Genomic DNA, 24,443 nt, shown 5'->3' with positions numbered 1-24,443 from the left:
TAGGTGAGATCCTAAACGAATACTTTACATCAGTATTCACAAAGGAGAGGGACATGTTGACTGGTAGTGTCTCAGAGAGATGTGGTGACCCATTAGAAAAAATCTCAATTACAAGGGAGGAAGTGTTCGGTTTTTTAGGAAACATTAAGACAGACAAATCCCCAGGGCCGGATGGCATCTATCCTAGACTCCTCAGGGAGGCAAGAGCTGAAATTGCTGGGCCTCTAACAGAAATCTTTGTCTCTTCACTGGACACAGGTGAGGTCCCAGAGGATTGGAGGATAGCAAATGTGGTCCCGTTATTTAAGAAGGGTAGCAAGGATAACCCGGGTAATTATAGGCCGGTGAGCTTGACGTCCGTGGTAGGGAAATTGTTGGAGAAGATTCTTAGAGATAGGATATATGCGCATTTAGAGCTGAATAATCTCATTAGCGATAGACAGCATGGTTTTGTACGAGGGAGGTCATGCCTCACAAATTTGGTTGAGTTTTTTGAGGAGGTGACAAAATCGATTGACGAAGGAAGGGCAGTGGATGTCGTCTATATGGATTTTAGTAAAGCGTTTGACAAGGTCCCTCATGGCAGGCTGGTGCAAAAGGTTAAATCATACGGGATAAAAGGTGAGCTAGGTGGATGGGTGGAGAACTGGCTTAGCCATAGAAGACAGAGGGTAACAGTGGAGGGGTCTTTTTCCGGTTGTAGGTCTGTGACTAGTGGAGTTCCGCAGGGCTCTGTACTGGGACCTCTGCTGTTTGTGATATATATAAATGATTTGGAGGAAGATGTAGCTGGTGTGATCAGTAAGTTTGCGGATGACACGAAGATTGCTGGAGTTGCGGATAGTGATGAACATTGTCAGAGAATACAGCAGGATATAGATAGGCTGGAACATTGGGCGGAGAAATGGCAGATGGAATTTAATCCAGATAAATGTGAAGTGATGCATTTCGGTAGATCTAATGTAAGGGGGAGCTATACAATAAATGGCAGAACCATCAGGAGTATAGACACACAGAGGGAACAAGTGTACAAGTCCACAGATCCTTAAAGGTGGCAGCACAGGTGGAGAGGGTGGTGAAGAAGGCATATGGCATGCTTGCCTTTATTTGACGGGGTATAGAATATAAAAGTTGGCATATGATGTTGCGGCTGTATAGAACGATGGTTAGGCCACATTTGGAATACTGCATCCAGTTCTGGTCGCCACACTACCAGAAGGACGTGGAGGCTTTGGAGAGAGTACAGAAAAGGTTTACCAGGATGTTGCCTGGTATGGAGGGTCTTAGCTATGAGGAGAGATTGGGTAAACTGGGGATGTTCTCCCTGGAAAGACGGAGGATGAGGGGCGACCTAATAGAGGTGTATAAAATTATGAAGGGCATAGATAGGGTGAACAGTGGGAAGCTTTTTCCCAGGTCGGAGGTGATGAACACAAGGGGTCACAGGTTCAAGGTGAGGGGGGCAAGGTTCAACACAGATGTCAGGGGGACATAAATTTGACACAGAGGGTGGTGGGGGCCTGGAATGCACTCCCAAGCAAGGTGATTGAGGCGGACGCGCTGGGATCGTTTAAGACTTATCTAGATAACCACATGAACAGACTGGGAATAGAGGGATACAAACGAATGGTCTAGTGGGCACATGAGTGGCAAAGGCTTGGAAGGCCGAAGGGCCTGCTCCTGTGCTGTATTTTCTTTGTTCTCATCTCTGGAATCAACCTATAGAACCTCCACTGAATCACCTCCAATGCAATTATATCGCTCCTCAAGTAAGGGGACAAAAACTGTACACAATATTGAGTGTGGTCTTACTAATGCTTTTGTAGCAGCAACACTTCGCTACTTTTATATTCAATTTATTTAGCAATAAATGACAAGATTCCACTTGCCTTACTTATTAGCCTGTGCACCAATTTTCTGTGATTCATGCACAAGGCACTCAGATTCCTCTGTACTGAAGCACTGAGATTTCTCTCCATTTAGATAATGATTTACTTTTGTATTTTTCCAACCAAAATGGATAACCTCACACTTATCCATGTTAAACTCCATCAGCTAAATTTTGCCCCATTCTCTTAACCTATCCATATCCATTTGTACATTTCCTATTATCACAACTTACATTTATTTTAATGTCATCTGCAAATTTAGCTATGGTATCTTCTATCCTTGCATCCAAATCATGAATATAGATTGCAAATAGTTGAGGCCTGAGGACCGAACCCTGTGGCACCCCACTAGTTACATCTTGCAAACCTGAGAAAGACTCATTTATCCCAACTCTCTGCTTTCTGTGGGTTAGCTAATCCTCTATCCAAGCTAATACATTATCCCTAATCCCATGTGAACTAACCTTGTGTGTGGCACCTTATCAAATACCTTCTGGAAGTATATCTATATGATCGTCATAGAGGTTAACAGCATGGAAACAGGCCCTTTGGCCCAGTTTGTCCATGCCCTTCCCTTTTTCTGAACCACTAAACTAGTCCCAATTGCCTGCATTATTCACCTTGCTTGTTGCATCTTCGAAGAACCCAAGCAAATTAGTTTGGGGACTTATATAGGACTATGGGAAAAGAGCGGGACCATGGGATTAGTTTGGGGATTGATACAGGGCTATGGGGAGAGAGCTGGGCAGTGGGATTAGTTTGGGATTGATACAGGACTATGGGGAGAGAGCGGGGCAGTGGGATTAGTTTGGGATTGATACAGGACTATGGGGAGAGAGCGGGGCAGTGGGATTAGTTTGGGATTGATACAGGGCTATGGGGAGAGCGCAGGGCAGTGGGATTAGTTTGGGGATTGATACAGGGCTATGGGGAGAGCGTGGGGCAGTGGGATTAGTTTGGGATTGATACAAGACTATGGGGAGAGAGCAGAGCAATAGGATTAGTTTGGGATTGATAAAGAACAAAGAACAAAGAACAGTACAGCACAGGAAACAGGCCCTTCGGCCCTCCAAGCCTGTGCCGCTCCTTGGTCCAACTAGACCAATCGTTTGTATCCCTCCATTCCCAGGCTGCTCATGTGACTATCCAGGTAAGTCTTAAACGATGTCAGCGTGCCTGCCTCCACCACCCTACTTGGCAGCGCATTCCAGGCCCCCACCACCCTCTGTGTAAAATACATCCCTCTAATATCTGAGTTATACTTCGCCCCTCTCACCTTGAGCCCGTGGCCCCTCGTGAACGTCACTTCTGATCTGGGAAAAAGCTTCCCACCGTTCACCCTATCTATCCCCTTCATAATCTTGTACACCTCTATTAGACCTCCCCTCATTCTCCGTCTTTCCAGGGAGAACAACCCCAGTTTACCCAATCTCTCCTCATAGCTAAGACCCTCCATACCATGCAACATCCTGGTAAACCTTCTCTGCACTCTCTCTAACGCCTCCACGTCCTTCTGGTAGTGCGGCGACCAGAACTGGACGCAGTACTCCAAATGTGGCCTAACCAGCGTTCTATACAGCTGCATCATCAGACTCCAGCTTTTATACTCTATACCCCGTCCTATAAAGGCAAGCATACCATATGCCTTCTTCACCACCTTCTCCACCTGTGTTGCCACCTTCAAGGATTTGTGGACTTGCACACCTAGGTCCCTCTGTGTTTCTATACTCCTGATGACTCTGCCATTTATTGTATAACTCCTCCCTACATTGATACATGGTTATGGGGATAGAGTGGGGCATTGGCTTTAGTTTGGGATTGATACAGGGCTATGGGGAGAGAATGGGGCAGTGGGATTAGTGATAAAAAAAATTTGCAGCCAGTAGATTTAATCTGTGCTACACTCTTCCCGTCTGAAATAGCGGCAATTAATGAGAGACAGAGAGCTGTTCACTGTGATTTCGGGAAATGAAATCAACGTGAGATAGATGAAGGCGCAGAGGGTGAGGCTGCCCTTCCCCTTTAACGGATCCTCCCACCTCACAGAGAGAGAGAGAGATTGAGTGCACCTCGAGGAGTCAGTGCTCCGAGAGAGGAGAGCAGAGAGACAGAGCACACAGTACGTATCAGGAAGGAGATGTCCAGTGAGGAACATTATGGCTCTCCCCAAGAGGGTGACGGGCTCCTCACTCGCTTCAAGACATTTGTTCACACCAGGAAAGGCTTGGTCTTACTGGCTGAGATGGTAAGAACGATATAGCAGTGAGCTAACGGAGCCGCCCTTCCTTCTTTCCCTGCCTGGGGCTAACTCTCGGTGAAGTTCCACTGATTGCATTGTGGATCAGGGTTTGAATAGTGATTTTTGGATAGCAGTTCCCCCGCTCTGGGGGATTATGTATGAACCTCTCTTTGCTGATTCTGTCTCTGCGAGTTCAGTTGCTGCGCTGCATGTTTAAACAGGCATATGTAATCTCACAGTGCCAGCTGCTATTAATAGCCGGCACACCCAGCTCGCCTCAAACTCAACTGGTGGCGTGTGTACAGACTGCTGTACTTCCTCTCACACCCTCTCCGCTCTCTTCCTCAATATACCTCACTCTTACATCCTCTCATGTACACTGATACCCTCTCTCCTCAGTCACACACCCTCTCCACTCTCCTCAATATATCCCTCTCTTACACCCTCTTATGGACTCACACCCACTCTCCTCCTCACTATCTTCCTCCCTCCAGCTCACTATCTTCCTCCCTAATTCCCACACCCAATCTCCCTCTCTCACATATACACCCACTCTCCCTCCCTCACGTATACACCCACTCTCCCTCCCTCACGTATACACCCACTCTCCCTCCCTCACGTATACACCCACTCTCCCTCCCTCACGTATACACCCACTCTCCCTCCCTCACGTACTCTCACACCTATTTCCTCACTACTTCATTCTCCCCCTCGCGTACTCCCACACCCACTCTCCCCCTCTCATGTGCTCACACACCAACTCTCCTCCTCACTATCTCCCTCCCTCCTCTACCTTGAACTCCCTTCCTCTCTTACTTGTGGAATCATAAAATCCCTACTGTGCAGAAATAGGCTGATCGGCCCAATCCCACCCAGGCCCTATCCCCGTAACCACACATAGTTACCCTGCTAGTCCACTAAGGGTCAATTTAGCATGCCCAATCCACCGAACCCATCTTTGGACTGTGGGAGGAAACCGGAGCACCTGGAAGAAACCCACGCAGACACGGGGAGAACATGCAAACTCAACACAGTCACCCGAGGCTGGAATTGAGCCCGGGTCCCTGGCGCCGTAAGGCAGCAGTGCGAACCACTGTGCCACCTTCACTCACTGTCCCATTCTCTCTCTCTCTCTCTCACTCAGACACACACTCCCACTCTCTCTCTGACACTCTCTCCCCCTCACTCTCTAACGATCACTCCCTCTTTCGCTCTCTATCCCACACCCCATTGCTCATTCTCTGGCTTTTCCTGCTGCCAATCTCATTCTCTCTCTAAACCCTGCCCCATGTGCTCCTGGGATCTCTGTGACTGGCACCAATTGAAAGTTTTTTGCTGTTTAAACAGTATCTGAGGTGCCTCCTGTTGATGTTACCACTGGGTGTAACACTAACTGCTCACATCTGCTGCATACTCAACAGCTGCCTCACCCTCTCATCTCAATACTGAGTCTCCAGCCCCCCTGCAATCTGGTGAGGTGCATTGACCTGAACAGGTGCCGGAGTGTGGCGACGATGGGAATTTCACAGTAACTTCATTGCAGTGTGAATATAAGCCTGACTTGTGACTATTGAATAAACATTAAAATACACTCCTTCACCCCCACCCCGCACACTCCTTCACCCCCCCCGCACACTCCTTCACCCCCCCCGCACACTCCTTCACCCCCCCCGCACACTCCTTCACCCCCCCCGCACACTCCTTCACCCCCCCCGCACACTCCTTCACCCCCCCCGCACACTCCTTCACCCCCCCCGCACACTCCTTCACCCCCCCCGCACACTCCTTCACCCCCCCCGCACACTCCTTCACCCCCCCCGCACACTCCTTCACCCCCCCCGCACACTCCTTCACCCCCCCCGCACACTCCTTCACCCCCCCCGCACACTCCTTCACCCCCCCCGCACACTCCTTCACCCCCCCCGCACACTCCTTCACCCCCCCGCACACTCCTTCACCCCCCCCGCACACTCCTTCACCCCCCCCGCACACTCCTTCACCCCCCCCGCACACTCCTTCACCCCCCCCGCACACTCCTTCACCCCCCCCGCACACTCCTTCACCCCCCCCGCACACTCCTTCACCCCCCCCGCACACTCCTTCACCCCCCCCGCACACTCCTTCACCCCCCCCGCACACTCCTTCACCCCCCCCGCACACTCCTTCACCCCCCCCGCACACTCCTTCACCCCCCCCGCACACTCCTTCACCCCCCCCGCACACTCCTTCACCCCCCCCGCACACTCCTTCACCCCCCCCGCACACTCCTTCACCCCCCCCGCACACTCCTTCACCCCCCCCGCACACTCCTTCACCCCCCCCGCACACTCCTTCACCCCCCCCGCACACTCCTTCACCCCCCCCGCACACTCCTTCACCCCCCCCGCACACTCCTTCACCCCCCCCGCACACTCCTTCACCCCCCCCGCACACTCCTTCACCCCCCCCGCACACTCCTTCACCCCCCCCGCACACTCCTTCACCCCCCCCGCACACTCCTTCACCCCCCCCGCACACTCCTTCACCCCCCCCGCACACTCCTTCACCCCCCCCGCACACTCCTTCACCCCCCCCGCACACTCCTTCACCCCCCCCGCACACTCCTTCACCCCCCCCGCACACTCCTTCACCCCCCCCGCACACTCCTTCACCCCCCCCGCACACTCCTTCACCCCCCCCGCACACTCCTTCACCCCCCCCGCACACTCCTTCACCCCCCCCGCACACTCCTTCACCCCCCCCGCACACTCCTTCACCCCCCCCGCACACTCCTTCACCCCCCCCGCACACTCCTTCACCCCCCCCGCACACTCCTTCACCCCCCCCGCACACTCCTTCACCCCCCCCGCACACTCCTTCACCCCCCCCGCACACTCCTTCACCCCCCCCGCACACTCCTTCACCCCCCCCGCACACTCCTTCACCCCCCCCGCACACTCCTTCACCCCCCCCGCACACTCCTTCACCCCCCCCGCACACTCCTTCACCCCCCCCGCACACTCCTTCACCCCCCCCGCACACTCCTTCACCCCCCCCGCACACTCCTTCACCCCCCCCGCACACTCCTTCACCCCCCCCGCACACTCCTTCACCCCCCCCGCACACTCCTTCACCCCCCCCGCACACTCCTTCACCCCCCCCCGCACACTCCTTCACCCCCCCCGCACACTCCTTCACCCCCCCCGCACACTCCTTCACCCCCCCCGCACACTCCTTCACCCCCCCCGCACACTCCTTCACCCCCCCCGCACACTCCTTCACCCCCCCCGCACACTCCTTCACCCCCCCCGCACACTCCTTCACCCCCCCCGCACACTCCTTCACCCCCCCCGCACACTCCTTCACCCCCCCCGCACACTCCTTCACCCCCCCCGCACACTCCTTCACCCCCCCCGCACACTCCTTCACCCCCCCCGCACACTCCTTCACCCCCCCCGCACACTCCTTCACCCCCCCCGCACACTCCTTCACCCCCCCCGCACACTCCTTCACCCCCCCCGCACACTCCTTCACCCCCCCCGCACACTCCTTCACCCCCCCCGCACACTCCTTCACCCCCCCCGCACACTCCTTCACCCCCCCCGCACACTCCTTCACCCCCCCCGCACACTCCTTCACCCCCCCCGCACACTCCTTCACCCCCCCCCGCACACTCCTTCACCCCCCCCGCACACTCCTTCACCCCCCCCGCACACTCCTTCACCCCCCCCGCACACTCCTTCACCCCCCCCGCACACTCCTTCACCCCCCCCGCACACTCCTTCACCCCCCCCGCACACTCCTTCACCCCCCCCGCACACTCCTTCACCCCCCCCGCACACTCCTTCACCCCCCCCGCACACTCCTTCACCCCCCCCGCACACTCCTTCACCCCCCCCGCACACTCCTTCACCCCCCCCGCACACTCCTTCACCCCCCCCGCACACTCCTTCACCCCCCCCGCACACTCCTTCACCCCCCCCGCACACTCCTTCACCCCCCCCGCACACTCCTTCACCCCCCCCGCACACTCCTTCACCCCCCCCGCACACTCCTTCACCCCCCCCGCACACTCCTTCACCCCCCCCGCACACTCCTTCACCCCCCCCGCACACTCCTTCACCCCCCCCGCACACTCCTTCACCCCCCCCGCACACTCCTTCACCCCCCCCGCACACTCCTTCACCCCCCCCGCACACTCCTTCACCCCCCCCGCACACTCCTTCACCCCCCCCGCACACTCCTTCACCCCCCCCGCACACTCCTTCACCCCCCCCGCACACTCCTTCACCCCCCCCGCACACTCCTTCACCCCCCCCGCACACTCCTTCACCCCCCCCGCACACTCCTTCACCCCCCCCGCACACTCCTTCACCCCCCCGCACACTCCTTCACCCCCCCCGCACACTCCTTCACCCCCCCCGCACACTCCTTCACCCCCCCCGCACACTCCTTCACCCCCCCCGCACACTCCTTCACCCCCCCCGCACACTCCTTCACCCCCCCCGCACACTCCTTCACCCCCCCCGCACACTCCTTCACCCCCCCCGCACACTCCTTCACCCCCCCGCACACTCCTTCACCCCCCCCGCACACTCCTTCACCCCCCCCGCACACTCCTTCACCCCCCCCGCACACTCCTTCACCCCCCCCGCACACTCCTTCACCCCCCCCGCACACTCCTTCACCCCCCCCGCACACTCCTTCACCCCCCCCGCACACTCCTTCACCCCCCCCGCACACTCCTTCACCCCCCCCGCACACTCCTTCACCCCCCCCGCACACTCCTTCACCCCCCCCGCACACTCCTTCACCCCCCCCGCACACTCCTTCACCCCCCCCGCACACTCCTTCACCCCCCCCGCACACTCCTTCACCCCCCCCGCACACTCCTTCACCCCCCCCGCACACTCCTTCACCCCCCCCGCACACTCCTTCACCCCCCCCGCACACTCCTTCACCCCCCCCGCACACTCCTTCACCCCCCCCGCACACTCCTTCACCCCCCCCGCACACTCCTTCACCCCCCCCGCACACTCCTTCACCCCCCCCGCACACTCCTTCACCCCCCCCGCACACTCCTTCACCCCCCCCGCACACTCCTTCACCCCCCCCCGCACACTCCTTCACCCCCCCCGCACACTCCTTCACCCCCCCCGCACACTCCTTCACCCCCCCCGCACACTCCTTCACCCCCCCCGCACACTCCTTCACCCCCCCCGCACACTCCTTCACCCCCCCCGCACACTCCTTCACCCCCCCCGCACACTCCTTCACCCCCCCCGCACACTCCTTCACCCCCCCCGCACACTCCTTCACCCCCCCCGCACACTCCTTCACCCCCCCCGCACACTCCTTCACCCCCCCCGCACACTCCTTCACCCCCCCCGCACACTCCTTCACCCCCCCCGCACACTCCTTCACCCCCCCCGCACACTCCTTCACCCCCCCCGCACACTCCTTCACCCCCCCCGCACACTCCTTCACCCCCCCCGCACACTCCTTCACCCCCCCCGCACACTCCTTCACCCCCCCCGCACACTCCTTCACCCCCCCCGCACACTCCTTCACCCCCCCCGCACACTCCTTCACCCCCCCCGCACACTCCTTCACCCCCCCCGCACACTCCTTCACCCCCCCCGCACACTCCTTCACCCCCCCCCGCACACTCCTTCACCCCCCCCGCACACTCCTTCACCCCCCCCGCACACTCCTTCACCCCCCCCGCACACTCCTTCACCCCCCCCGCACACTCCTTCACCCCCCCCGCACACTCCTTCACCCCCCCGCACACTCCTTCACCCCCCCCGCACACTCCTTCACCCCCCCCGCACACTCCTTCACCCCCCCCGCACACTCCTTCACCCCCCCCGCACACTCCTTCACCCCCCCCGCACACTCCTTCACCCCCCCCGCACACTCCTTCACCCCCCCCGCACACTCCTTCACCCCCCCCGCACACTCCTTCACCCCCCCCGCACACTCCTTCACCCCCCCCGCACACTCCTTCACCCCCCCCGCACACTCCTTCACCCCCCCCGCACACTCCTTCACCCCCCCCGCACACTCCTTCACCCCCCCCGCACACTCCTTCACCCCCCCCGCACACTCCTTCACCCCCCCCGCACACTCCTTCACCCCCCCCGCACACTCCTTCACCCCCCCCGCACACTCCTTCACCCCCCCCGCACACTCCTTCACCCCCCCCGCACACTCCTTCACCCCCCCGCACACTCCTTCACCCCCCCCGCACACTCCTTCACCCCCCCCGCACACTCCTTCACCCCCCCCGCACACTCCTTCACCCCCCCCGCACACTCCTTCACCCCCCCCGCACACTCCTTCACCCCCCCCGCACACTCCTTCACCCCCCCCGCACACTCCTTCACCCCCCCCGCACACTCCTTCACCCCCCCCGCACACTCCTTCACCCCCCCCGCACACTCCTTCACCCCCCCCGCACACTCCTTCACCCCCCCCGCACACTCCTTCACCCCCCCCGCACACTCCTTCACCCCCCCCGCACACTCCTTCACCCCCCCCGCACACTCCTTCACCCCCCCCGCACACTCCTTCACCCCCCCCGCACACTCCTTCACCCCCCCCGCACACTCCTTCACCCCCCCCGCACACTCCTTCACCCCCCCCGCACACTCCTTCACCCCCCCCGCACACTCCTTCACCCCCCCCGCACACTCCTTCACCCCCCCCGCACACTCCTTCACACCCCCCGCACACTCCTTCACACCCCCCGCACACTCCTTCACACCCCCCGCACACTCCTTCACACCCCCCGCACACTCCTTCACCCCCCCCCCCCCCGCACACCTCTCCCCACTCCCCCCCCCCCCCCCCCCCCCCGGCACACTCCACCCCTCCCCCACCCCGCCGCACACATTCCCCCCCCCGCACGCTCCTCCCCCCCCGCACGCTCCTCCCCCTCCCCCTCCCCCCACCGCGCGCTCTCCCCCCACCACGCGCTCCTCCCCCCCACCGCGTGCTCCTCCCCACCGCACGCTCCTCCCCCCCCGCACGCTCCTCCCCCCCCACCCTGTGCGCGCTCCCCCCCCCCCCCCACCCCGCCCGCGCGCACTCCTCGCCCCCCACCCCACACGCTCCTTCCAGGGTGGTGTTGAGCTTCTTGAGTGTTGTTGGATCTGCACTGATCCAGACAAATGTATGGTGGGCAGGCTTTGACATGCCAGGACTTTGGCAGCAAGGAACGAGAGTGCCGATGGCTGTGTAACCTGCCTGGAACCGGTGTTTGGGACATTAGCTCAGGGGACTTACAGTGGGAGAGGGAGGAACCGGTTGTCGTGGTTCATGTAGGTACTGACAACTTGGGTAAAATGAAGAATGTGGTTCTGCCCAGAGTTTGAGGATCGAGGTTCCAAATTAAACAACAGAACATCCAAGGTTATAAAGAAAATTACAGCACAGGAGTAGGCCCTTCGGCCCTCCAAGCCTGTGCCAATCACGTTGTCCTATCTCGACCAACTGCTTGTTGTTCACAAACAGAACTCCCACTTACCTGATGAAGGAGCAGCGCTCCGAAAGCTAGTGGCTTTTGCTACCAAATAAACCTGTTGGACTTTAACCTGGTGTTGTGAGACTTCCTACGTTTAGGAAGGACAGGACGTTAGGCAAAAGTGCCGGGGTGGCTCTGTTAATTGTATAAGCACTTTAGAGAGGGATGACCTTAGTTTTGGAAGCCAGGATGTGGAAGCAGTTTGGGATCAGATCAGAAATGATAATGGCAATAAGTCGCTTGTGGGAGTGGTGTACAGGCCCTCTAATTGTAACTCCAGGGTATGAAAGAAAAGATAACAAATTTAGATCTCACGGGATCCAGGGTGAGGTATCTAAATAGATACAAAATTGGCTTCTTGACGAAGCCAGAGGGTGGTTGTAGAGAGTTGTTTTTCCAAACTGGAGGCCTGTGACCAGCAGTGTGCCTCAGAGGTCAGTGCTGGGCCCACTGTTATTTGTCATTTATATAAATGATTTGGATGAGAATATAGGAGGCATGGTTAGTGAGTTTGCAGATGACACCAAGATTGGTGGCATGGTGGACAGTGAAGAAGGTTATCTCCAATTGCAGCGGGATCTTGATCAATTGGGCCAGTGGGCTGACGAATGGCAGATGGAGTTTAATTTAGACAAATGCAAGGTGATGCATTTTGGTAGATTGAACCAGGGCAGGACTTACTCAGTTAATGGTAGGGCATTGGGGAGAGTTACAGAACAAAGAGATCTAGGGGTATATGTTCATAGCACCTTGAAAGTGGAGTCACAGGTGGACAGAGTGGTGAAGAAGGCATTCGGCATGCTTGGTTTCGTCGGTCAGAACATTGAATACAGGAGTTGGGACGCCTTGTTGAAGTTGCACAAGACATTGGTAAGGCCACACTTGGAATACTGTGTGCAATTCTGGGCACCCTATTGTAGAAAGGATATTATTAAACTAGAAAGAGTGCAGAAAAGATTTACTGGGATGCTACCGGGACTTGATGGATTGAGTTATAAGGAGAGGCTGAATAGACTGGGGCTTTTTTCTCTGGAGCATAGGAGGCTGAGGGGTGACCTTATAGAGGTCTATAAAATAATGAGGGGCATAGACAAGGTAGATAGTCAATATCTTTTCCCAAAGGTCAGGGAGTCTAAAACTAGAGGGCATAGGTTTAAGGTGAGAGGGGAGAGATACAAAAGTGTCCAGAGGGGCAATTTTTTCACACAGAGGGTGGTGAGTGTCTGGAACAAGCTGCCAGAGGTAGTAGTAGAGGCGGGTACAATTTTATCTTTTAAAAAGCATTTAGGTTGTTACATGGGTACGATGGGTATAGAGGGATATGGGCCAAATGTGGGCAATTGGGATTCGCTTAGCGGTTTTTAAAAAAAAAATAAGGGCGGCATGGACAAGTTGGGCTGAAGGGCCTGTTTCCATGCTGTAAACCTCTATGACTCTATAATGGGAGCTTGTCAGTAAGGTATGGTGGTAATCTTGAGGGATTTTAATCCACGTATAGATTAGAAATATCAGATGCGGAAAGGTAACATTCATTAAATATTATCAGTAAGAAGCCTCTCAACACCAGGTTAAAATCCAACAAGTTTATTGGATTCACAAGCTTTCGGAAAGCTGCCCCTTCATCGGGTGAGTGACTCACCTGGTGTTGTGAGACTTCTTACTGTGCCCACCCCAATCCAACGCCCCCATCTCCACATCATTAAATGTTATCAGAATAGTTTCTTAGAGCAGTACGTTCTGGAGCCAGTCAGAGAGAGGACAGGCTAGACTAGACCTGGCATTGTACAGTGAGATAGTATTGATAACTTCATAGTGAAGACAATGCTGGGTAACAGCAATTATAATATGATTGAATTTTACATTCAGTTTGAGGGGGAGAAGAGTGGGTCCGAGACTATGGCTAGAATGTTATGGCCATTCATGCCGGCAGGATTTTTCCATCCCGCTGTCATGAATGGCGATTTGGCTGGGTGCCAAATTCTTCAGCTTGCTGTTGTGGGAGCGTGGCCTGAACAGCCAGTAAGATCGTGCCCTATGTTTTCAAACTTAAATAAAGGCAATTACCAGGACCTGAAAGCAGAGCTCGCTAAAGTGAACTGGTATATGAGGTTCAGGGAAAATCAATAGAGATAAAATGGCAAACATTTAAGGGGATATTTGAGAATACACACAATAGACACATTTCGATGAGTAAGAAAAAGTCCAAGGGACGGATACGCCATTCGTGGTTAACCAGAAAGGTTAAAGATGGTATCAACCTTAAAGAAAAGGCACCTTAAAGACAGGCGGAAGGTGAGAAGATTGGACAGAATATAAGGTAAGAAGTTTAACAACACCAGGTTAAAGTCCAACAGGTTTATTTGGTAGCAAAAGCCACACAAGCTTTCGAAGCTCTAAGCCCCTTCTTCAGCACCTGAAGAAGGGGCTTAGAGCTTCGAAAGCTTGTGTGGCTTTTGCTACCAAATAAACCTGTTGGACTTTAACCTGGTGTTGTTAAACTTCTTACTGTGTTTACCCCAGTCCAACGCCGGCATCTCCACATCAGAATATAAGGAACAACATAGAATGACTAAAAGATTAATAAGGAGGGAAGAATTAGAGTTTGAGAGAAAGATAGCTAGAAATATAAAAACTGTTTTTATATATCCAGCCATCTTTCTCTCAAATTCTAATTTTTCCCTCCTTATTAATCTTTTAGTCATCTCCACAGAAGGCCCAACCTCTAGCCTTCTGTTGCAGCCACCGTATTTATTTAGCAGCAGGAAGAAGCCATTCATCCAGTGAACCTGCTTTGCTATTCAATATGACCAGGGGTGATTCTCCAGTTAAATGCCTTTTGCTCACACAACCCCCACATCCCTTTATATCATTTACATTTAGCAAACTGTCAATCGCCATTTCAAAACACAATCAAACAATGAGCTCTCTCAGCCCTCTGGGCTGGAGTATTGCAAAGATTCACAATTCTCTAAACGAAATGAAAACAAAATCTCCTTGTCTCGATCCTAAGTGGCTTCCCCCTTATTTTGAAATTGTGTCCCTATTCTAGACTCCCCAATCAGAGGAAGCCTGCATCATCTACCCTGCCTATTTCTTTAAGTTTTTTTTAGGTTTCAATTAGATCACCTCTCATTAAAACCATTTAATAATAGAATCCCTACAGTGCAGAAGAAGGCCGTTTGGCCCATCGAGTCTGCACCAACCCTCTGAAAGAGCATCTTACCCAGGTTTACTCTTCTATCCTATCCCCATAACCCTGTGGATTGATCATGGCCAATCCACCTAACCTGCACATCTTTGGACTGTGGGAGCAAACCGGAGAACCTGGAGGAAACCCACGCAAACTCCGCACACACAGTGACCCAAGGCCGGAATTGAACCCGGGTCCCTGGTGCTGAGAGGCAGCAATGCTAATTACTGTGCCATCGTGCCACTCATTCTTCGAAACTCGAGAAAATACAGGCTCAGTTTACCCCAATCTCTTTACACAAGACAATCCCGTTGTCCCCAGAACAAGTCTGGTGAACATTTGTTGCACTCTCCCCATGGCAATAGCATCCTTTGTAAGTTAAGGGGACCAAAGCTGCACACAGTACTACAGCTGTGGTCTAACCAAACTTCGGGATTGAAGTAACACCGCACTGCTCCTCTAATCCAATCCTCTTGCAATAATGTTCCAATAGCCTTCCTCGTAACTTGCTGCATCTGCATGCTAGCCATCAGAGATTTATGGACAAGGACGCCCAAATCCCTTTGTACATTTACACTTTCACATTTCTAACCATTTAGGAAATACTCTGCCTATCTGCTCCTTCTATCAAAATGGATTACCTCACATGTTTCCACATTATATTCTGTCTGCCATGTTCTTGTCCACGCACTAAGTCTGTCCAAACTTTCCTGCAGCCACTTTCCATCTTCCTCATAACACACATTCCCACCTGGCTGGCTGGTAGAGTTGGGTTTTTGGTCAATAGTAACACCCACACCCCAGGATGTTGATAGTGGGGAATTCAGTGACTGTTATGTCATTGAATGTCTGGGGATGATGGTTCGATTCTCTCTTGTTGGAGATAGTCATTGCCTGGCACTTGTGCAGCATGAATGTCACTTGTTAGCCCGAGCCTGGATATTGTCCAGGTCTTGCTGCATTTGGACATGAACTGTTTCAGTATCTGAAGACAGCACTTGTTAAACAGTGGCAGGATCGGACAGAGTCAGCATGGATTTACGAAAGGGAAATCATGCTTGACAACTCTACTGGAATTCTTCAAGGATGTAACTAGTAAAGTTGATAAGGGAGAGCCAGTTGGTGTGTTTCATTTGGACTTCAGACGGCTTTCGACAAAGTCCCACATAAGAGAATAGCGTGCAAAATTAAAACACATGGGATTGGGGGTAGTGTATTAAGATGGATGGAAAACTGGTTGGCAGACAGGAAACAAAAGTAGGAATAAACAAGTCTTTTTCCAAGTGACAGACAGTAACTAGTGGGATATTGCAGGAATCTGTGCTGGGACCCCAGCTATTCACTATCTATATATATTAATAATTTAGATGAAGGAACTAAATGTTATATCTCCATAATCATGATGTGGAGATGCCGGAGTTGGACTGGGGTAAACACAGTAAGAAGTTTAACAACACCAGGTTAAAGTCCAACAGGTTTATTTGGTAGCAAAAGCCACACAAGCTTTCGAAGCTCTAAGCCCCTTCTTCAGGTGAGTGGGAATTCTGTTCACAAACAGAGTTTATAAAGACACAGACTCAATTTACATGAATAATGGTTGGAATGCGAATACTTACAACTAATCAAGTCTTTAAGAAACAAAACAATGGGAGTGGAGAGAGCATCAAGACAGGCCAAAAAGATGTGTATTGTCTCGCACACACGCGAGTATGTGTATTGTCTCGCACACACACAAGTTCCGCACACACGCGGACGGCCTCAACCGGGATATTGGGTTCATGTCACACTATTTGTAACGCCCACAGTTGCGTGGACCTGCAGAGTTTCACTGGCTGTCTTGTCTGGAGACAATACACATCTTTTTAGCCTGTCTTGATGCTCTCTCCACTCCCATTGTTTTGTTTCTTAAAGACTTGATTAGTTGTAAGTATTCGCATTCCAACCATTATTCATGTAAATTGAGTCTGTGTCTTTATAAACTCTGTTTGTGAACAGAATTCCCACTCACCTGAAGAAGGGGCTTAGAGCTTCGAAAGCTTGTGTGGCTTTTGCTACCAAATAAACCTGTTGGACTTTAACCTGGTGTTAAACTTCTTACTGTGTTTACCCCAGTCCAATCTCCACATCAGTATCTGAAGACAGCACTTGTTAAACAGTGGCAGGATCGGACAGAGTCAGCATGGATTTACGAAAGGGAAATCATGCTTGACAACTCTACTGGAATTCTTCAAGGATGTAACTAGTAAAGTTGATAAGGGAGAGCCAGTTTGTGTGTTTCATTTGGACTTCAGACGGCTTTCGACAAAGTCCCACATAAGAGAATAGCGTGCAAAATTAAAACACATGGGATTGGGGGTAGTGTATTAAGATGGATGGAAAACTGGTTGGCAGACAGGAAACAAAAGTAGGAATAAACAAGTCTTTTTCCAAGTGACAGACAGTAACTAGTGGGATATTGCAGGAATCTGTGCTGGGACCCCCGCTATTCACTATATATATTAATAATTTAGATGAAGGAACTAAATGTTATATCTCCATAATTGCAGATGACACAAAGCTGGGTAGGAGAGTGAGCTGTGAGAAGGATGCAGTGATGCTTCAGTGTGATTTGGACAAGTTGAGTGAGTGGGCAAATCAATGGCAGATGCAGTATATTAATATGATAAATGTGAGGTTATCAACTTTGGTAGCAAAGCAGGAAGGCAGATTACTATCTGAATGGCCATAAATTAGGAGAGGGGAATGTGCATCGAGACCTGGGTGCCCTCGTATCAGTCACTGAAGGTAAGCAGCAGGCAGTAAAAAGGCAAATGGTATGTTGGCCTGCATAGTGAGAGGATTCGAGTGTAGGAGCAGGGATGTCTTGATGCAATTATGCAGGGCCTTGTTGAGGCCACACCTGGAATATTATGTGCCATTGTTATCTCCTTTTCTGATGATGTTCTTGCTCTAGGGGGAATGCAGAGAAAGTTTACCAGGCTGATTCCTGGGATGGCAGGACTGACGTATGAGAGGAGATTGAGTTGGTTAAGATTATACTTCTGAACAGGAAACAGTGCAGAAGGAGGCCATTCAGCCCATCGAGCCTGCACTGACCACAATCCCACCCAGACCTTTTCCCTTTAACCCATTTATTTACCCTGCTAATCCCCCGGACATTAAGGGGCAATTTAGCACGGCCAATCAACATAACCCGCACGCCTTTGGAGTGTGGCAGGAAACCGGAGCACCTGGAGGAAACCCACACAGACACGGGGAGAACGTGCAAACTCCACAAAGACAGTGACCCGAGGCTGGAATCGAACCTGGGTCCCTGGCGCTGTGAAGCAGCAGTGCTAACCACTATGCCACCGTGCTGCCCATAGAAACCTATAAAATTCTAACAAGACTAGACAGGGTAGCTGCAGGAAGGATGTTCCTGATGGTGAACGAGGGGGGTCACAGTCTGAGGTACAGCGTAGACTGTTTAGGACAGAGATGAGGAGAAATTTCTTCACCCAGGGAGTGGTCAGCCTGCGGAATTTGCTGCCACAGAAAGTAGTTGAGGCCCAAATACTGTATATTTTCAAGAGTTGGAAATAGCTCTGTGGTGGACCTCAGTTGTGCCTTTGTCCCATATGGACCACCGTTGTGTGTGCTTGTCATACCTGGACACATCCCCTTCCAGTTTGGGTCCTCCCCTCAGCATCTAGTATAAAGGTGGCTGTCTCCTCCCCCTTGTTCAGTCCAGGTTGGTTATATGTTGGGATCTGCTCCTGATTCTGTTGTGAATAAAAGCCTACACTTATATTGGCATATCGGTAGTCTTTTGCCTTATTGATAGCGCATCAAGCTCTTTGGGCGAAGAGGATCAAAGGGTATGGGGGTAAGGCAGGATAATGTTATTGAGTTGGATGATAAGCCATGGTCATAATGAATGGTGGAGTAGGCTCGAATGGCGGACGCCCGCTCCTATTTTCTTTGTTTCTCCAAGTTGTGAATGTTGCTGAACATTGTGCAGTTATCCCAGTTACTAACCACATTCACCCTTTACCACTGTTACTGAGCCCCAGGCATTCTGACCCAGTTTACTAACTTCAGGAATTGTGAATCCCCCACACATTATAACCATATGAATCCTGAAGCTTGTTATCAGATACTTGAACCCAGCCTTGGCCTTACAACTGTGCAGTGAGCGGGGGTAATTGGGTTAAAAACAGAATGATCAAAATCCCCTGGAGAGTTTGGTATGAGAGAGAGCAGACACTGGTTTAAATTCACACAGTCTCCCTGGGGAACGACTGACTGGAATCACTGCCAGCTGACACACACATTCGCTTCCAGTCAGTGAATTGTGTGTTTCAGCCCCCGCTGCAGATATTTGAGGACCATCAGTAAGGCTCAACTCTCCATCTGGTCACAGTGCCGAGGGAGCGCCGCACTGTGGGAGGGTCAGTGCTGAGGGGGCGCCGCACTGTGGGAGGGTCAGTGCTGAGGGAGCGCCGCACTGTGGGAGGGTCAGTGCTGAGGGAGCGCTGCACTGTGGGAGGGTTAGTGCTGAGGGAGTGCCGCACTGTGGGAGGGTCAGTGCTGAGGGAGCGCCGCACTGTGGGAGAGTCAGTGCTGAGGGAGCGCCGCACTGTGGGAGGGTCAGTGCTGAGGGAGCGCCGCTGTGGGAGGGTCAGTGCTGAGGGAGCGCCGCACTGTGGGAGGGTCAGTGCTGAGGGAGCGCCGCACTGTGGGAGAGTCAGTGCTGAGGGAGCGCCGCACTGTGGGAGGGTCAGTGCTGAGGGAGCGCTGCACTGTGGGAGGGTCAGTGCTGAGGGAGCGCTGCACTGTGGGAGGGTCAGTGCTGAGGGAGCGCCGCACTGTGGGAGGGTCAGTGCTGAGGGAGCGCCGCACTGTGGGGGGGTCAATGCTGAGGGAGCGCTGCACTGTGGGAGAGTCAGTGCTGAGGGAGCGCCGCACTGTGGGGGGGGTCAATGCTGAGGGAGCGCCGCACTGTGGGAGGGTCAGTGCTGAGGGAGCGCCGCACTGTGGGAGGGTCAGTGCTGAGGGAGCGCCGCACTGTGGGAGGGTCAGTGCTGAGGGAGCGCCGCACTGTGGGGGGGTCAGTGCTGAGGGAGCGCCGCACTGTGGGAGAGTCAGTGCTGAGGGAGCGCCGCACTACAGGGGGGTCAGTGCTGAGGGAGCGCCGCACTGTGGGAGAGTCAGTGCTGAGGGAGCGCCGCACTGTGGGAGGGTCAGTGCTGAGGGAGCGCCGCACTGTGGGAGGGTCAGTGCTGAGGGAGCGCCGCACTGTGGGAGGGTCAGTGCTGAGGGAGCGCCGCACTGTGGGAGGGTCAGTGCTGAGGGAGCGCTGCACTGTGGGAGGGTCAGTGCTGAGGGAGCGCTGCACTGTGGGAGGGTCAGTGCTGAGGGAGTGCTGCATTGTCAGAGGATCAGTATTGAGGAAACATTGCTATTCTGCAGGGTCCATCTTTAGTCCGACATAGCTTGTGCTGTTTAGGATGCTGTTTGTAACGTTGTGCCTCTCTGACCCTCCAGGGCTCCTCCCCTTCCCACTCCCTCACCTTATTTGCTGCAATTCTTTCTCATTGGATAATTCTGCTAATAGTTCAAAGCTGCAGTTGATTCTCACTCTAACATTCAGCGCAGTGCTTTCCCGTGGCTTAAAAACTCCCTGCATTTCAATGTTTTACCAGTTGATGTCAATCACCTTTACTCTGTCTCTCAGCCTTGTTACTCAGAGTTTCTCAGTCCGGCCCCCCCGTGATATTGAACACCTCTGTCAAACCTCCTCTCAACTTTCTCAAAGGTAGTCAATTTCAGCCTCTCCAATCTATCTTCCCCATCAAAATTCCTCATCCCTGGAACTATTCTCGTGAATCATCTTTGCGCTCTTTCCGATGCGTTCACATCCTGTATCTTGCATGCTTCATTTAACCTGTTCGGCCTGGTTTACTGAATGATGCACATACAGATGCAGGTGCCTCCCCTGCTGTGCTGCCTTTACAGTCACAGCCCTGTCTTTCATCTTGCCTCTTTTTAATTGAAATGTACCACCTCACATTCCTCCGCATTGAACTACGTCTGCCGCCTGAATGCCCACTCCACCAACTTGACGTTCTTTTGGCGTTCTACGCTGTCCTCCTACAACACTCCCAGGATTCGAGTCCAATGTGACTCCTGTTCAAGACTCAATTCAGAATGTTTGCTCGGATGTTTCTCCACAGACGCTGCCAAACTTGCTGAGTTTTCCAGCATTCCGTGTTTTGATTTCGGATTCCCAGCAGCCACAGTATTGTGTGTTTATTGTCATAGAAATCATCATAGAAACCCTACAGTGCAGAAGGAGGCCATTCGGCCCATCGAGTCTGCACCGACCACAATCCCACCCAGGCCCTACCCCCACATATTTACCCGCTAATCCCTCTAACCTACGCATCTCAGGACTCTAAGGGGCAATTTTTAGCATGGCCAATCAACCTAACCCGCACATCTTTGGACTGTGGGAGGAAACCGGAGCACCCGGAGGAAACCCACGCAGACACGAGGAGAATGTGCAAACTCCACACACACACTGACCCGAGCCGGGAATCGAACCCGGGACCCTGGAGCTGTGAAGCAGCAGTGCTAACCACTGTGCCACCGTGCTGCCCCAATTGTCCTTGGGAAATCCCATCACTGGCTTCCCTTCAGTAATCCATATTTTTCCAAGCGACTATCTCAATTTTTCCCTGAATTATTGTTTCTAGAAGCTTCCCCCATAGCTGAGGTTAAACTGTAATTGCTGGGCTTACATTTGGGCCAGTGTTTGAACAACGGTGTAACATCTGCAATTCACCCTCTGGCACAACCTCATGAGTCTATGGAAGGTTGAAAAATTATATCCTGTGCCTCTGTAACTTGCACCCTCAACCTCATACAGTAACCTTGGATGCATCTCATCCAGTCCTGCTAACTTATTAACTCAATGTACAGCCAACCTTGCCTGAAACCTCATATGTCAATTTTGAGCACATCCAGTGCCGGAATTTTCTGTTTCTTTCACTGTGTCTTGGCCAACAATTATATAGGTGGCATTTGTACATCAGTTCTTTCCCCCATCTCCTTGCATAAACCCCTTTCCGGTTCCCTAATCAGCCCCACTCCCTTCCTATTACCACCCTTTCCCTATTGATAGAAGACTTTGGGATTCCCTTTTATGTTCACTGCCAGCGTCTTCTCATACTCTCTCTTGGCTTCTCTTTGTGTTTTCCCTTGCCCTCAGACCGTTCTACGCTCTGTTAATGGTCTTTGGTTGTATTATAGCTGACATCTGTCACACTTTATCCTCTTCATCTTGATCTCTATCTGTTCTATCACCCAGGGAGTTCTGGGTTTGTTTGCGCTACCTTTCCCCTCTGTGGGAGTATAACTGGAATGTACTGAACTAGCTCCTCTTTGGAGGCCGTCTGTTGCTTCCGTTACGCTCTTGCCCTCTGATCTATCTGGGTCGGCCCTGTTTCCATTTGGTTGAGTTTGGAGTGTTCTCTCCACCTCGCTTAATTCTTTCCACTTTAGTGAGCTGCTTGTCTTTTTTGTTGGTGTGGGTGAGACCTTTTGATCTGATTTTGATTTGATTTATTATTGACACATGTATTGGTATACAGTGAAAAGTATTGTTCCTTGCACACTATGCACACAAAGCATACCGTTCATAGAGGAGGAAAGGAGAGAAAGTAGAACAAAGAACAATACAGCACAGGAACAGGCCCTTCGGCCCTCCAAGCCCGCGCCGCTCCCTGGTCCAAACTAGACCATTCTTTTGTATCCCTCCATTCCCACTCCGTTCATGTGGCTATCTAGATAAGTCTTAAACGTTCCCAGTGTGTCCGCCTCCACCACCTTGGCCGGCAACGCATTCCAGGCCCCCACCACCCTCTGTGTAAAATACGTCCTTCTGATATCCGTGTTAAACCTCTCCCCCCCCTCACCTTGAACCTATGACCCCTCGTGAACCTCACCACCGACCTGGGAAAAAGTTTCCCACCGTTCACCCTATCTATGCCTTTCATAAGTTTATACACCTCTATTAGGTCACCCCTCATCCTCCGTCTTTCCAGTGAGAACAACCCCAGTTTACCCAATCTCTCCTCATAACTAAGCCCTTCCATACCAGGCAACATCCTGGTAAACCTCCTCTGCACTCTCTCTAGTGTTACAGTCATAGCTAGGGTGTGGAGAAAGATCAATTTAGTGCAAGATAGGTCCATTCAAAAGTCTGACGGCAGCAGGGAAGAAGCTGTCCTTGAGTCGGTTGGTACGTGACCTCAGACTTTTGCATCTTTTTCCCGAAGGAAGAAGGTGGAAGAGAGAATGTCCGGGGTGCGCGGGGTCCCTAATTATGCTGGCTGCTTTCCCGAGGCAGCAGGAAGTGTAGACAGAGTCAGTGGACAGGAGGCTGGGTTTAATCCCAAGACTCTCTCTCTACTGTCTCAGGTGGGTAGTCCCGGGAGCCAGTATTTACTTCAGAACCAACATTCACTTCAAACCAAATTTTAATCATCTATTTTTTAAAATCAGAAATTGTTCAGGAGAGGTGTTAGGAAGCACTTCTACACACAAATGGTGGAAGAGGTTTGGAACTCTTCCACAAACAGCAATTGACACTAGATTGGTTTCTACATTTAAACCTGAGGTAGATTTTATTTTTGTGAAGCAAAGGTATTAAGGGATATGGGCCAAAGGCAGGTATATGGAGTTCGGCCACAGATCAGCCATGATCTCATTAAATGGCGGAACAGGCTGGATCGGCTGAAAGGCCTATTCCAGTTACTATGTAACTGCTCCAATTGAGTATAATGCTATATAGACCTGGACAGGATCTGATTTAATGTTTAATCCAGGTCCAATTCGGAATTTTAACAATTTTCCATCTCTCCACATTGGGCTGGGAATTTGGAGTTCATAGTTGCTTTAAGTTCTGAGCCTTGAATGTTTTTTAAAAACTTCTGTTGCAGTCGATGGAGCTTTCCCACACTGACCAGGCTATCTTTACAGTGCAGGACCAGGCCACTTGGCCCATCGAGGCTGGACCAGCACTCTGAAAGAGCATTCTATCTAGTCCCAGTCCCCTGCCTGGTCTCCGACAGCAATCCAATTCCCTTTTGAATACCTCGTTCGATCCTGCTTCCACCACCCTGTCGGGAAGTTCATTCCAGACGCTGATCATCCTCTGGGTCCTCGCATCACTTTTACTCCCTCCGCCCATTGTTTTGAATCTGTGCCCTCTAGTTCTTGATGTTCTCTTGATGGGAATGTTTTCTCACTATTTACCATGTCCACTCTCTTCAGGACCTTGAATACCTCCATCAGGTCTCCTCTCAACCTTCTTTTCTCCAAGGAAAACAATCCCGACTTCTACTTATGAATTAATAAACCCATTATTCAATTAGATTATGAACTGATTACCTGCTGCGGTGGCTGAACCTTTTGGTAATTGCTCCCGAATGATTCAAGGTGGCACGGTGGGTGGCACGGTGGTTAGCACTGCTGCCTCACTGTGCCCAGGATCCACATTCGATGCTGGCCTCGGGTGTGTGTGTGTGTGTGGAGTCTTCACGTTCTCCCCGTGTCTGCGCGGGTTTCCTCCGG

The 24,443-nt window shown here is 52.8% G+C and overlaps 1 protein-coding gene across 1 annotated transcript in view; it reads left to right on the top strand.

The window, feature by feature from the left end:
- The first annotated feature begins 3,931 nt into the window (after positions 1–3,931).
- The window catches only part of LOC144487533 (proteolipid protein 2-like), a 50,212-nt gene continuing 29,700 nt past the window's right edge, over positions 3,932–24,443 (top strand). Inside the window, exon 1 of the mRNA XM_078205619.1 lies at positions 3,932–4,134. Coding sequence (XP_078061745.1) covers positions 4,027–4,134 — 108 coding nt within the window. The 5' untranslated portion in view covers positions 3,932–4,026. The remainder of the gene's footprint in view (positions 4,135–24,443) is intronic.

This window comes from Mustelus asterias, unplaced genomic scaffold, assembly GCF_964213995.1.
Source record: "Mustelus asterias unplaced genomic scaffold, sMusAst1.hap1.1 HAP1_SCAFFOLD_853, whole genome shotgun sequence".
Lineage (NCBI taxonomy): Eukaryota > Metazoa > Chordata > Chondrichthyes > Carcharhiniformes > Triakidae > Mustelus > Mustelus asterias.
The sequence above is the reverse complement of the archived record's forward strand: the minus strand, read 5'-3'. Positions and strand labels throughout refer to the sequence as shown.